Source organism: Drosophila rhopaloa, unplaced genomic scaffold, assembly GCF_018152115.1.
Source record: "Drosophila rhopaloa isolate 14029-0021.01 unplaced genomic scaffold, ASM1815211v1 contig_178, whole genome shotgun sequence".
Lineage (NCBI taxonomy): Eukaryota > Metazoa > Arthropoda > Insecta > Diptera > Drosophilidae > Drosophila > Drosophila rhopaloa.
The window spans coordinates 8,966,851-8,982,831 of NW_025335059.1; the positions used below are offsets into that span (position 1 = coordinate 8,966,851).

The 15,981-nt window shown below is 37.4% G+C and overlaps 1 protein-coding gene across 1 annotated transcript in view; it reads left to right on the plus strand.

Annotated features, from left to right (window-relative positions):
• Positions 1-419: 419 nt before the first annotated feature.
• LOC108036959 (ABC transporter G family member 20) overlaps positions 420-15,981 on the plus strand; it is a 48,914-nt gene continuing 33,352 nt past the window's right edge. The window contains 2 exon segments of the mRNA XM_017113372.2: positions 420-1,012; positions 13,899-14,146. Coding sequence (XP_016968861.1) covers positions 13,911-14,146 — 236 coding nt within the window. The 5' untranslated portion in view covers positions 420-1,012; positions 13,899-13,910.

Below are 15,981 nucleotides of genomic sequence, written 5' to 3' on the forward strand. Positions count from 1 at the left end.
AGCAACAAAAAACAGAAAATAAATTGACTTTTATCATTAATTGCTATATAGTATTATATTTTTATTAAAAAGTCTTTTCCTTTTTTTTTATTTATCATAGTAATTTAAGCTTGCTAGCTAGGACAAGAACCCTCGTTCTTTCTTTTTGTTTCACGATCAGCTGATCGGCAGAAAGCACAGACTCACACCTGCACTCGATCTGTTCACAGCATGCGAACCAAGTAGGAACAGTTTCGGGCACAGAAGTTAGACCACTCTACTTACTGTGTTGATAGTTTTTTTTAGACGGGTATTTTAGACGGCTTTAACAGCGCGGCTTAAACAAGAGACGTCACTGCCGACGTCGCAGTCGATTTGGCCGATGCTTATTCGAATTGGGCGATCTGTCAGCGCTACGAAGTCGGTTTTGCTGAGTTGATCAGTTGAATTCACGTCGTCGGCGAGTCGAGAAGCAAAACGCGGAAACGGTTGAGCAAATATAGCCGAGAACCTGAGCTGAGTGTTAAGATACTTCAAGTGTGGCTTTGCGCGGGGTTTTTTCTTTCGCCCGACATAAATCAGAGCAATTTGCAGATCGTTTTGCGAGCGTTGTGAATGAGCCAACTTTAGCGGCGATTATTGTGCAGTGCAGCTTTCAAATCCATCTCAGTGTGGTAATTTTTTCTGTTGGCTAATTGTGCAAGTAAAACAAAAATTCAAAACAACAACCACGCTTCGTCTAGTCGGTAGTAATTGTGTGTGTTTTGTGTGCCAGTGTATCTGTGTCCGCTCAATCTTTGCTCAATCGCAATCTTTGGGCATTGCCAAAACTGGTTAACTAAAAGCAAACGTGTTCTATACGTTTCTGTTGACTTTGCCAGCCGCAAAGTTAGTCAGAAAAAGCTAAAAAAAAAAATAATAAAAATTACAACAAGGAAAATCAATACAAAATTGTTGCTACAGTTCCTTCAATTCGTGTTTTTTGGTCGGAATAATACAGCTACAGCTAGTTGAAGAACTTCAAGGAACACAGGTAACCGCAGGCCAATGGCCTCACCACTTAAAATGCCAAGATGCTGCGGGGATATCCCCACTTAACCAGCTCAAGGATGCCCAGATATATGCAGGGCTTCGCATTCCCAGCGGCAGAAACGAAAGAAGAGAAGCAGCTTCGTCAACGACCTGCTCCAATTCGATTTATGCAGTCCAAGGTCAACAGCAACGGCTTTAAAATGCAAACTCAGCCGAAGTTGAATCTCCAAATGAATGCGAGTTGCTGCTGCTTTTGATGTCGCGTCTTTTGTCTCTCGTTTTTTGAACTTTTCAGCTCGGTGTTCGACTTTTGTTATACTTCGTCACAGTGTCGAAGCAAACGAAAGATGTGGAGATTGATACAAAAAAAGCAGCACAGATAAACATATTTTAACAAGTTCATATCAGAAATATTTAAATTATTTAAGTTGAGCAAAATGTATTAAATCTACCTTAAAGATTATTTAATATAATTATATTAATTTTTATATTACCAAAGACACTATTTAAATATTTTATACACACTGATTTCGAAAATCTTTTTGAATCTTAAAACTATACATTAAAGTATAATTTAAATTTTTTATGTGTACTCGTTAAAGGGTAAATTAGTGTATTCTGCTCAAAAGCTGTGCATATCAGCTGTCCTTCGTCGAGAGGCCCATAACTCCAGCTCTTTCACTGTCGTTTGTAATTATTTAATTTGCTACCTCTAACCGGGTACTTAACCTCTCCAAAATGTACCCACAAACCGCAACAATGAGAGTTGCCACAACAACAATAACCGAGGTGGCCGCGTTACTTGGCACAATTAAAACCGCAAAACTCAACTCGTTAGTTAACTTTGACCTGCTCAACAAAAAAAAAACAAAATCATAAAAATACCATAACCGGAACGACTGAAATGCACCCACAAAGTTTAGCGATTAAAGGGAGGCTTTAAAAAAGAAAGCTTTAGATCTCGACTAATTCATATGATGGTTAAACTAATGAATAATTATGCAATTAATATTGGTCAAGGCTTATACTCTTGGGTCCGCTTATATTAATTATTTCACATGAGTTGCACAAAATTGTATATCAAGTGACACACTTAATAAAGCATTACACTTTATTGCTATTTCTTTATTTTTGCGAGCGAAACCATAAAGCCGATGAAAAATATGTAAATCCGTGCAAAAGTTCTTAAAGATCTTGCAAGTCAGAATGAGTGACACAAACTCGCTTTTCGTATTTTAATAAAAATCAACTTTGTCCATAACAACTCAATAAACAATGGCTTTGTTAGAACATGAGTAATAAAATACGCATTCATCAGCTGACAGTTTTACCAGCGGAAATCGAATAAAAGTTTTTATGCCTTTCGGGGCATTTTTTTGGACAAATTGAAATAATTCTGCTTAAATTGCTAATTGTTTTGGCCAAAAATTCTAATTAGTGCATCCGTGTTCAATTTGAAGCACTCGTTAGCTGCCAATTGCCAACAGCAATAAATTGCATTTACCATTTCGGCACTTGTTTGGGGCTTTTTAAAGTGCAATTAACGCCAAGCTGATGCACAATTATTTATTTATATATTGTATATTTGTTGTTTTTCTTTTTTTTGCCGAGCTTTGACAACACTTTGGTGGGGAGAGATGCACTTTCATTGAGTTTGTCAAGGCGTACGGCCGATTGGGCCATTTGTAACATTTGCATGCCATCCAACGGATGCACATTGTAATGGCAATTGATTTACAAGCTATGTGAATCGATATAAGCCGAGTAGCAAAAAATTATACCCCTATATGTATATGTGTATATAATTATTCAATTAAACGACCGCACAGCGAGCCAAAGGTAACCGCCAATAAAAATATTCATCCAAATACAAATAAATGTATTTTCCTTTTCATTAATATGGCATTTTTTGTACGACTTTCCGGCATGAGACATGGAGCCACGAATGCAATCAAAGTCGTACTTTATCGAAACGGCAAAAAAATTAAAAATGACAACCAAAAGTCCGTGGCAAATTTAATTTATTTGTTTGATTTTATTTGCATAAAGTGTCAGATCCCTGAAAAACATGATAATAAATGAGCAGTACTAGAAGAATGCGCTTTAATAAATGATGAATTAATAAATTTACGGAGGAAATATACATTTTTTCTCCTTGAAAGGTGTTTTTAATTTGACATTACAACACTAAAATAACACTTAAAATATTTTAAACATTTTCCAATCATAGCTAGGTCTAGAATTTAATAATATAATATTAACTATTTTTTTTTAAATATTTGCCAGTTGTTAATTATCATCAAATACACTTTTCATGTTCTTCAAGTCTGCTAGGCCATACAAAAATATTTGTTGCCCTATTTCATCACTGTCTTGTCTTATTAATAAATTTCAATAAAATCAATTTTCACATTTCCAAACCCACAAATCAGTCGAGTTTAATTATTGTAAATAGCATTTGAGCAAGGAAGTTAAATCAATTATGCAAATGCCCTTAACAAAGTTATGAAACATGTTGGGAAAATGGCCGAATAAAATAGACTTCGATGCGAAATCAATGGATTCACCAATAAACATAAACAGTCATCAGGGGCGAAAGTAGATTTTCCAAGTCATCGCTTTTTTATGCCGCCAAAAATGTTCATGAGAATATGCAAAGTTTCTTTTCTTTCCTTTTCACTTCATATTTGCAACGTTTATCCGACTTCCTGGCAGCCGACAAACACTAACAGTAATAAGCCACTTGTAAGGCAGCAATAATGTAGATCTATGGGGCAAGATATAGGGGCCTCCTTTTGACACATTTGCATAATCTCAGGCAAATCTTTGGTAACAAGTAATCGAAAATAAATTTGCATAACAAATGCCAGCTTAGAGAGCCAGTGTCAGTGGGAAAAATGAGCAATAATCTGGGAGACTCCTTAGTACAACAATCAATAAAATATATAGATATATGAAATATACCTATTCCCCACGACTTTTTGCACTGAAGCGCACTGAAATTTAATCAGAATTTAAATTGAAATTCCCCAGAAGCAAAACGAGACGAAAGGTCGCCACCATTCGGCTATATGTATTATTTGCATACTTATTTGTGTATCAGCAAATAGAACAAACAGCGCCCTCCAGGCAGTACAAAAATAAAAGAAACAAAGACACCGCTCCGGTGCCGAGTAATTGCCAAATGTTTACGCACATATGTACAAGTAATATTTGCATATAAACAGGCATATGTAGCCGCTTTTCATTCCCGACATTGCAACGCTTTTTTAGGGCTCCCCCATTTGCATTTCATTTCAAAGCTTGCTTTTTCAGATATTCCTTTTTTTCGTAAGAGAGAATCGGAATCCTAGGGAATATATACGCAATATGAAGTGCCAAACGATGGGCTGTGATTTCATTTGGCAAGCGGAATTCGGTTTTTTTTAAATGGATACGAAAAATGTGATGACATGATTTTCGAGGGTTTACAGATTGCTGACATTGAGAGGACTCTTTATGGATGGGATTGCAACACTTTAATTAATTTCCTTTTGTCTCCGGCTTAATTGAAAATTGTACTGTCCGTTTGTCTGTTCATCATCATGCCGTCAGGCGACTCCTTAAGTCACTGCCGACAGATTATTCCGGGTTAATGACTCTTTCAAGTGACACTTGAACGCTTCTCCCTGCTGAAAGCCGCTTACAGTCTGCCCATTTTAGCCAGTGGTTTTACGCCAACAAGAAAAAAAAAAGACAGAAGTGATTTAAGTAAGGCAGAATTCAGTTTGCGATTACTCACCCAGCAAAGTTGACTAAGCAACTAAGCTCTGCTGGGGAACTGAATGCCGTGGCTTGAAATTGGATCCCAGACTTACTTTACCATCTATTTTTCATTTCATTTTTTTGGTAGTGTTTGTTTTTGCCTGCGAGCGCTCAACTGTTAAACTGAATAAAATGCAATGCCAGCGCATTTTTAATTGTTATTGCCATTGCTGTTGGTTGGCTGGCCGTTGGTGTTGACTAAATTTAGTTGAAAATACAGTTGAAAACGGGTGTGAACCTTGAAAATGAGCGTGGAAATCTGTGCATAATTGTTTGGAAAATGTTTGCACAATTCACACATCAAACCGTAAACCGAAACCAAAGTCAGAGCCGCTCGCATGAGGTCGTCTGTTAATTATTGCAAAGCAGACTTTATAAACAAATACAAATGAATTACTGAGGCCTGCAAAAATATTAAAATCCCGTTTGACCCTCTTTTTTCGTTAGTTATATCATAGCCAACAATTGCAGGCGACATTCAATGCAAACACTGGAATAAAAGCGAGAAATACAAAACGTTTGTCACCGGTATTTATTTATACCTATAGCCCGATATGGACAGTTGTTTTCAAAATAATAGTGAAGGGCAAAAATGTAAAAAAACAAAATCAAGGTTGTATTTACTTTTAAGGAGTTACTTAAAAGTTGCACGCATAAAAAATTTGATGCTTGAGAACAATTTGGTAAATACCTAATTTTCTAATCTCTTCAAATTTAGTTTGAATATGTTCACAAAAGTTTTTTAATTACCTACTATTTTTAAATAAATTTTTTAACAAAAAGTAAATATTATTAATTACACCACACCATTCTTTTGAACATATGTATGGATTTGGAGACAAAGCGATGTGTATAAAAATGCAATCAAATAAATTGTATTTTCATTTTTATGGTACAACAAAATGGCTTTTGACTTGTGCATTTCATGTGCATTTGACGCTCGTTTTGGTGTTCCTTTATTTATTTCTTTATTTTACTGTTTCAGAGGACCTCGGAGACCTTTTGTCGCTTATATATATTTATTTTAGCCAATTAATTTTCGTTTCGATTGAACAATTTTCTTGCTCTCGTTCCCTGGGGGCAAGCCTTAAAAGGTCTTTAAAACGTTGAAGGGCCCATAATTTGCCCAGTGTCTGCATTTGGCATTCAAGAATATGAATGAAAATTTCTGGCCCCGCCAGGAGGAAAGCAATAAAAGCCTTTAAATATTTACACACTCAGCCAGAAAAGAGCAAACAAGCGGGTGCGCAATCTTCCTCTCGTATGCAAATAAATGCTAAACAGTTGAGGGCCTTGAATCCTTTTTTTTTTGGGTGAGTGTGTTTGCTAGGATTTTGACTTCAACTTTTGCCAGCTTACCACACGGCGTATACTTGATCGATTTACCAAAAGTTCAATGTGAGCCGCGCTTCACGCTTGTTTGTTTATGTGAACTACGGGACTGAAAAGTGATTGTCGGTGTCACCCAGATTTGTTCTAGCCCCTTATTTTGCCTCCGGCTGTGTGTTGCGTTTGTCGCACAAATAACAGCAAGACTTGGTGTTCAGCTGCATCTGCAGCTGCATCTGCCATGTTATTTGCCGTCTGATGATACCTAAACCTAGCCCCTGGGTCCCCATTCCCCGATATCTGCCCGCAAAACAACCCAGACGCAATGCACTTTATGTCTTGATGCTGCTGACGGCGGCGCCAGCGTCTCGAGGGGTTGCTTTAAAACCTGCTTACAAACACTGAGATAAAATGGAAATCACTAACACTTTGTTGTTAAACTAAGAACACCAGGAAATCCGGCCATTTGGTTCAAAATTTTTGCAGAACTCCATTTATTTTGTAGCCTAACTAGTGTTATTCTCATTAACATTGTTATGATGTTTCTCAATCACGAAAATTTGTATATATTTCTTCATTGTATTAAACATTCAAAATATAATTATTTAAAAAAAAAAACTGCATAAAACATATAGAATAAAATAGCAAATTAACATCAATACGTAGCCCACAAATTAGTAAGATATGCCTACTGGGTTTTGTTCTCTGTGCAACTAGGCTGCTCTGCATCTTCCCCGCTCTTGCTGTGATTGTCACCAGCACCAGCATTGCACTATCATCATCATCATCTTCATCCTCGTAGTCCTGGTCGTCATCCCCTCCACGCTAATCCTTGTCATGCTCCGACGACCTAGCGACTGCTTCGCTTGTTCCTCCCTGTTGTTATTGTCAAGTGCAAATGTGTCGGTGAAATATGCAAAGACATAAATATTTCAACGTGTATGGTGGGCTGTGGGTGTGGGAAAAACTGCTGGAAATGTGTGAAAACCCCCGACTGAGGACTGAAATCACGACGCAATCCTTTGCCCTGACATTGGACATTGTACATTGTCTTATGCAATGGCCGTAACTGACCTTAGCCAATTTCTCGGGCATTGTGCACAGACGATTCAATTGGTAGCTGGAAAATTTATAAACCCAGATAAAGCTTGTTTCCCCATAAATAGAAATCGCATTCGCATGCAGAAGCTTCTAGATTTCCATGGAAATATCATAGTGTTTATATTTAATTTAATGGGTGTATCTAAATTGCATACATTTTGCAATCATTTGCATTTCATATTAGCCGGTACCGCATGCGATGGATGCTGACGTTTGTGCACTTTAAAAAATTATTAATTATTTTGAAAATAAGAAAACATTTAGATTGGTTAGCTATTTTGAGAAGGATTTAAATTGACTAATTTTAGGAGAGGCTTGTATCCATTTCTAAGGTGAAAAAATAAATCTTAAATATTAAACCAAAACGTTTATTCGAAATACATCTCCAAAGAGAAATGTTGTTGTTTTCAACTTTATATATTAACATATTTGCTGTCATTTATTTTAGCTCTGTCCTCAGTGTACGAATAGCTATTGCATTTTCCATTTGGGCAAACAACGTGCCATATTCATTGCCAAGTGCAGGTCTCAAGTGCCTAGTCGTAAGTCTAAGATACGAAAACTTTATGGTACTGGCACTGGGTATCGGAAACGTTGTCCGCCGTATGGCAAAGAGCAGCCGTAGCTGACCCTCATTTTATGACAGATCTGTCATAGGCGAGTTGATTAACAACTCCGAATCCGGTTTTTTCGCACCAAACTGTGACTAAGTGAACAGCGAGAAGCGACTGTTGATCTATTGGCCCACCCCCTTTCCCAATATCGGATTGTGACTTCATTGTTTGCCACTTTGGGGATGCACATTCCTCGAGATGCAACCTCGCTATAAGTCTGGGGTCACTCTTAAGTCAAGAGTGAGGTGTCTGAAGTCCAGTTGCTGTAGCGTTGTATAAGCTGATTGCCGGCTTAATCATTACAAACGGTTGGTAATTGCCCGGCACTTGCCTATTTCCTTCGGCTCAAAGTACGTAAAGCAGGCAAGGTTAGGAAAGATAACAATTATTACATATCAGCTCAACGTGATTTGCTGCAATACTACACAGTTACTATTTATTGGCCTTTCAATTTGCACCGTAATTAGAGAGCAATCAGTTCAATTTTCAAGAGAACTATTTGAAGAGTTGTTAATGGAAATATATAGCTGTTGAGGTTGCTAGGCTGATTTCATTGAAATCGGATCACCGGCTTAGTTTGTAATTATTAAGTCTTCCAATTCAGACAATAGACACCAGCTGTTACACCTATGTTCGCGTATCTATTCTCACAATTTTGCTATTTGCCTCATGTTTAATTGCAATCAGCGAACTATTCTGCCGCTGGAGTAATGTTGCAACGATTCGCTTGCCTGATCAGATATTTGTCAAAGCTGATTTTGTGGCCGGTGCTTCGAATTTCGTATTTCGCTGTTATTGCATTCCATTGAACATGGCGATTTTGCCCAGGCAGCTATAAACTGGAATTTTGAATTTACAAATTTCAATTAACAGCGCTGGCAAAATGCGCTGACTCATGGGCCAAGAGGAAATTTGCCAATACCCATCGCCCATGTTGGCTGCAAAAATACGAGACTGGCAGGCAAATCGTTCATGAGTGGACGGGTTACGACTTTCCACCGACGTTGTGATAGCTTAATTGGTGCAGCAATGGGTTGGTTGGGTGTGTGTGACTTAAAACTCAAAAAGGTATGCTTCTCAAAATTGGAAAATTCTGAACCACCAAATAAGTTGTTGCACTTCAATTTATTGAATGCATAAATCTATTAGACTTAATATAAATCAATTGTGCCTTGTTATGTTTAAATATACACATAATAATTATATATTTTTAGAACGTAAATAATATACTTGTTAAAAATGTATTTTTGTTAGTATTTCTTAAAGTCAAACTGGGAGTTATTAATATTATTATCGTTATCTTTATATAAATTTGATAAAAAGTATAAAATATGGTTATCCAAAATGTTTAAGTTGTTTTTCTACTTCCATGTTCGAGAACAACCATCTGTGAAAAAAGAAAACAACATAAACCGTTCGTTATGCATTAGAACAGAGTCTTCTCACAGGAAAACAGGCAACTAATGACTCGTAATAATTGCGGTTCATGTTCGGTAAGAAAAATAGGCTTCATTAAATACAAAAGCGCTTAGCAGAAGGCCCCGCAACCCACAGCAAAATCCCATGCGAGGTATAGTAACAGCATCGGCAAAACCAAACCAACGAGCATAACAAACGATCTATGAACATTTCTGGCCATTTCAACAAGCTCGAACATTTTGCGGTTACACCCAGGAAATTGTTTGTTGGATTTCTGAATTATATTTTGTCGTGGGCTGGCAGGATGCAAAATTTAAGCTGGCAAACAAATAATCCAGCATGTGTGTGCGCCAGTTTGTCTCGAGTGAGTTTGAGTGTGTATGCTTCTGATTAAGTTGTGCGGTAGCCTTTCAATTTTTAGGAGCTTGAAAATTATGTGAAAATGGAATTTAAATGTAAACAATTTGTTATTAGCCGTTTAAGCCTGTTTGCCTATGCAATTTTCGTTGTCTGAGGCCGAGTACTCGAGGCGTATACACAATGTGGCCGAGGGAAATTATGTTAAACGGTTTATGGCCTCTAAAGAATCGTCCTTTGACTTGTGCAAAATTATTTGCACATTTGCAGCTCACCGAATTATTTGCTAACTATTTGGGAAATTGTTTTACTTCTCTACGAGTGTGCGGCCATTACTAACACATGAGCGCATTTTTCGTCGCTGACCGGCGAAATTTTTGGTTGGGCAAATTTATTGAGCGTAAAATTTTGTGGAAATTCCTTTTTTTCCCACATGTGCAAAACTAAAAATAAACATAAATATTTATTAGTCTGCAGAGTTGTCCCATCGCTTTGCATATATGTGTATGCAAATGAATACGCCAAGATCTGGGGCCTGTCACTGACCCATTTCCTGATGGCCTCAACCTCGTCTCAAAGCTCACACTTAATGTGTTGGAAGTTGAGGCCCAGCAATCAACAATTCACTTAGGCTTTTTGAAGTGCTACACAATTTTGGAATAACAACTAATTTGTGAAAGAAGTTAAAAGAAATAAATGTACCATTTTTGTGGTTCTTTAAGTTGTACTTGGTAAAAGAATTAATGAAGTTAGCTGGAGTCATGTTATTAAAAAAATTTATGGTAATTGGTATTGTTATTTGTAAGGTACATTCAAAATATAATATTTTAAGAACTTTATATTTGTTGTCGAAAGGCGAAAGGCCCTCTGATAGAGTATTACAATTGATGTGAAAAGAATACTACTACTACATTACCTTATACTAAATCTATACCGTATCTGTAAGCAAGGGCTTAGTTAACTCTAAACACACCCCATAAATGCTACAAAGATCGAGCCGTAAATTCAAATGACACATTGTACGCACAAATAAAAACGCAGTAAAGGAAATGCCCGGGGAAGATGTGACTCGCATTCCGTGGGGGTTAAGCATTTCGGTTATTTACCTGCCTAAAAACAAATCCCCGTATAGAGATACGTGTATCTATGGCTAGACAAGTGTCAGGCACCAGATAATCATTTCAGTTTACAACTTTTTCCCTGTTGTTGTTTGTTTTGGCAAAAAGTTTCTGGCATCCCCTCGACTCATTGTCGCGCCTGCTTTATGGGCGTAGCTATTGCCATTGAAGTCGTCGTGGCCGTTGTTCCTTTTTATTGCGGCGTTTATATTTGTTGGCAGGAAATAGCTTTCGTGTGCTCACATTCGATAGATACAATCGCAACACGCAACAATTTGCACTTCTTTATGTTGCTGAACTTCAAACTTTGTTTGGGGTCCCCTCACCGCCGATCCGGTCCTTTATTTATATAAACATATTTTACCTTTCATGCATGTGCGCACCTGTTCCCCCTTCTGTCGTTTTATCCGATGCTATGTGTGATTTTATTTATTTCCGTTTGCCTGCCAACTCTTACAAAAGCCCATAAAGATTTCCAGAATGCGAATACAAATCTGTGCAGGCACACGTATCTGGGAGATACGCTTTGGGCAAGGCCAAGTTTAAAGATTCACCGGGCCGCAAAGCAGTTTCCCTTTCCATTCCGGTTCGCATTTGGATTCTGCAGCTTTTATTACATTAAAGGATACTCGTGTTGGGCTTGGGTCTTTGCCACTAACACCTTCTTTTCGAGCCTTGAAAAATGACTGCACCAAACTTTTATTGTTTGTTTGTAACTTTAAGGCAATCTCTGCTTGTGCAGCAGGGGTTAAAACTATATCTCTAAAGATGAGTTCCACATAGCAATGGATTTTAAATAATAAGTTCTTTATTAACGCAAAACGTATTAATGATAATACTGTACATATCTTATATTTTTTTGTAAATGTTTATTCATTAAGAACAAAATTTATTTTGAAAACTAATTAACAATTAAACTAAAGTTCGCTCTATACCAAATAATGAAAATAACTCAATTGGATGAAATAATAATTTTAAGCAATATAATGTTTTCAAAAATATAGCTGCTAAGTTGCAACACGTTTTGCCTAATTTTCTGTTTTAATCAAAGTCCACTAAAACAGCCCGAGCTAATAAAAGCCTTAAGGTTTTTTTTATTTATTGTGTAACACAAAATACCACATGCAAACATTTGGGCATCTCGATTTTCTATTTCGTCTAATTAACTATTAGTCGTGTAATACAATATATGGAAGATGAGAAGTAGTTATGGGTTTTCTTGGTTTAACAAATCCTTGATTAATTTCTGTTGGGAAGAAGCAAAAGTTTTAATTTGAGGCTAAAATTCATTCATATTCCCTTTGGTCATTGGTCCTGTGCTGTGCATATTAATTGGATTAAAAACAAGTTAATTAACATTGAAGTCTGTGTGCGGTTGACCGAACCACAGGGCGGATGAGTAATATGATTCCGTAGCTGAAGCTCCCGAATTGGATCCACTTGCAGTTAAAATCAGCTTAGCACTAAAGTTGCATCATCATCAGCATCAAAAGGATGATTTCCCCTACTCCATCTGGCTAGTTACATGTTTAAACAATATTTCTTAATTGAAATGCCGGAGGGCAAACCCACTAACATTAGCAGTGACAGCATATATAGCTCATGAGTCGGTTGCCGCAAAACACCAGACCGAACCGTACCAGGGAATTGTCTGGCTCTTCCTCCCATTTTTTGGCTGCAAGCGGGAGAGCTGAGCAGAAATTAATTACATTGAAGTCATTTATCAAGAAAGTTTATTTCTTGCAGTCGGAGCTGGCCAAAAAAGCCAAAACTAAACCAAACCAAACCAAACCAAGCCGAGGCGAACTGAAATACAACGGAGTAGAACCGAAAGCCAGGCCAACTCAACCACATCCCGTCAGTTGTTGTTTCCGTTACTTGGTTGTTGTTATGCTTATTTTTATTTATTTGCCCTGGCCCTGCCTATTGTTAGTGAGAAGTAAATCAATAAATGGCATCGGGCTTTGGATTTTGTTTCGGTTTCTTTAACATTTTTTTTGTACCCATTGTTTTTCCGTTGAGCTGTGCAAAATAATTGCAAAAGTTTTGCCCAAGCTGGCAAATTGTTTGCTGCATTTTCGATTAGCAAAATGTCAATTTCAAATGAAAATGAAAATAAAAAGCAACTACCAAAGCACTTGGCCAAATTGTCGTTAACTGGCAAATGCCAATACACAGGCGATTCGCTGGCAGTTGGGAAGGGATGGATCCTGTATGCTGGACACTGGCTATCGGGGAATAGGGGTCTCTGGCGACAAGCGGAGCCATTTTCAAAATTTGATTTCGTTCGAGCCAAAAATGGGCAATGGACAAGCGGTCCAGCGCCCAGTAGCATCATCCGCACGAAAAATAGTGCAAGGGTCAGGGGTCGCATCTACATGACAGCAATATCCATCACGAGGCTAAAGCTCTATTCTGGCTTGACGATATACAAAAATTGGTTTAATCAACTGTGAAACAACTGCACCAACGACACTAGCTAAAATAGCCAGCAACAACAAAGGCAGCAATAGCGACAAATGTTGCAACTTGGCTGGGATATAGTGAGGGGGATGGGAGAAAGCGACGGCTGCATCTCTAAACAAGATTATGGTCAAGGAAGGACTCTATATACTCTACTCAGGACTAAATAAATCAACACAAATTTATCACCAAGTCATATTTCCAGAAATACCTCATTTTAACGCCTTATTTTTGTGGATACAAAAGTCTGATTTGTAGTAATTTTTATTACTTTACAAATTGAATTAGTCAAAAAGTTTATTTGTTTGTATTGCTTATTGAAAGGTTAAACATAAAAACAGAATAAATTCAAATATATACAAAAGATTAAAGTAAAATGTTAAACATTTTTTTGGTTAAAATGAATGAGAAAACTGAAAAGCCCATTAAAATAATAGGTTCAACGCCATATTCAGTTTTAGCTGAGGGCGCTGCGTGGGCAATGTCGGGCTATCACTATCGATATTCACTTTCCTTGTCAATGCACAACTGCAACAGCAGCAGCAGCAGCAGCAGCAGCACCAACGGAAGCAGCAGCAACTCCAGTGACCAGGATCTGTGCCAATTTTAGTTTTACTTATTGCAGCTCCTGTACCATGTACCATGGACCAAAGACTAATATCGATTTATGGGCTATTTGCAGGACTGCCGCGATATGGACGCCGCTGCCGATGGAGTACCGCCAACGGCGCCAGCAGCGACGGCGACGACGGCCAACAGCGATCTGGACTTGGCGGCACGTCGGCGTCTCTTCATTTCACAGCCCTCGACTTTGGCGACGCGCCGCCAGCAGGCGGTTTGTGTGCGACGGGCCCACAAAATGTACGGCAGCAGTAAGAATCCCAACGTTGTCCTCGACGGGCTGAACATGACAGTGCCCAAGGGTTCCATGTGAGTGTCTATCCAGTTGGATTAAGATATACGGGCTATAGTTCTCAAATGCATTCAGTTTTGGCTGCTTTAAGGCTGATACACATGTCAAAAACTCTCTTTTATTCAAAGCATTTCAGCCCATTTCAAGTCATAATTTCATGTATGTTATTTCCCAATTATAAAAACATTTTCCAGCTTACCATAAATAATGGAAAACGATCCTTTTAAATTTTATTTATGGTCTTATTTAGGGATGTCTCAAGAAATTCTCCAACCAAATATAAATGGTGTACATGTATTCCTTACCAAATATTTACATTTAATAAGTCTTTTATCTTACTTTAATGATAGTTAATATATTATTTAGTGGTTGTTAATGTAAGGTAAGGTAAACAAAACATAACATTTTTTAAGCTTTTTTTTTTACGTTAAAATTGATATGTGGATAGTATTACAACCCGAAGCATATCTTGATCAACCGGCAGCTGGTGTACGTGACCTTAGTTTTCTAAACAAAATGTTTTCATTTTCTAATTAAGCCCGGAGAATATGATTTGTGTAATGCTATGTAAATTGTGTGTTTCGCTTTCCCGAACTAAGCTCATTAGACCCACCCAATGATTAAAAACAACGTGTGGGTATAGAAGAAAAAAATCATATGCAGCTCCCCACACGCGAACACACAGAACGGTGATGACCAAAATCCAAAATCGAATATGCAAATGTCGGTATGTGGGATATTGGAATTAGGATTGGGATTTCGGGGGCGATGTTGCACTAGCACTAACGAAATGCAAACGCTGTTTCCGCGAGATGGATTGAGCAGTTGCGGTGCGGCTCAATTGTTTGGGTGCTGTGTGAATGGCCGCGAAATGTTAGTGACCGCAATTAGCACTCAACATCTGAGCGGCAAATGAGGCAGCAAAGTGGTCAAGACGATGACGATGAGCCGCAGTCGACAGACTGAAAGTGGGTCAATGTCAGCGCTTGAAAAACTGCCAAATTAACAGCAGCAACAAAAAGACGTCGACGTGAGGCCCGCAGCATCCATTGAGATGATTAAAAACCAGTTTTTAAGCCAAGACTGAAACCGTCTAAGCTGTCTTAAGAGTTGCCAGATTGGTTATGTAATGTACCTATAGGTAAAATAGTTATTTGCTCACATATTTGGCTCTTAATTTAGTAATTATTGTTGTATATGATTAGCTGCGTCATAGTTGCAACAATGGCTTTTCAATTTATTTCGACCAATATTATTAAGATTATTTAATTTATAAATCAGACAAAACTTATTTTGCTTTAAATATACACTCTATAAAAAAAATTCAATTGTGAAATTTCCACCCAAAACAAACTAAATTCCTAAGCAATTCTTAAAACAATTGATATCTAAAATTCATAAGCCGTTTTTGAACTATCTTAAATTTGATGTAGGCTTTAAAGTAATTTTAGATAAGCGATTGATAAGAAAGGCGAAGTAACTATTTACTTTTTTAGAAGCTTGCATTTAATTATGTTACATTTTTAATAGATTATTATTTAATAAATTTCACTTATTTCGTTCAAATCACACACACATATTCAAAGGTTTATAAAGTATTTAAATAAAAATAATATTTAGTAAAGAAATACTCTGTTCTCTAAGAAAAAAACCTATTAAAGTCCCTTTAAACATAATTTAAATTCTTGGAAAAAATAGACATAACAGTCATATTTATTTAAGAAACAATTAGCACCTTTTGCATTCACTCCGGATTCTAAGAAATATAGTGCAGCTCACGTATTCATAATTCTCAAAAAGAACTGTGTACCCTACCCAGGTAAAAAACAATTCCATCACTACCAGCCACAAA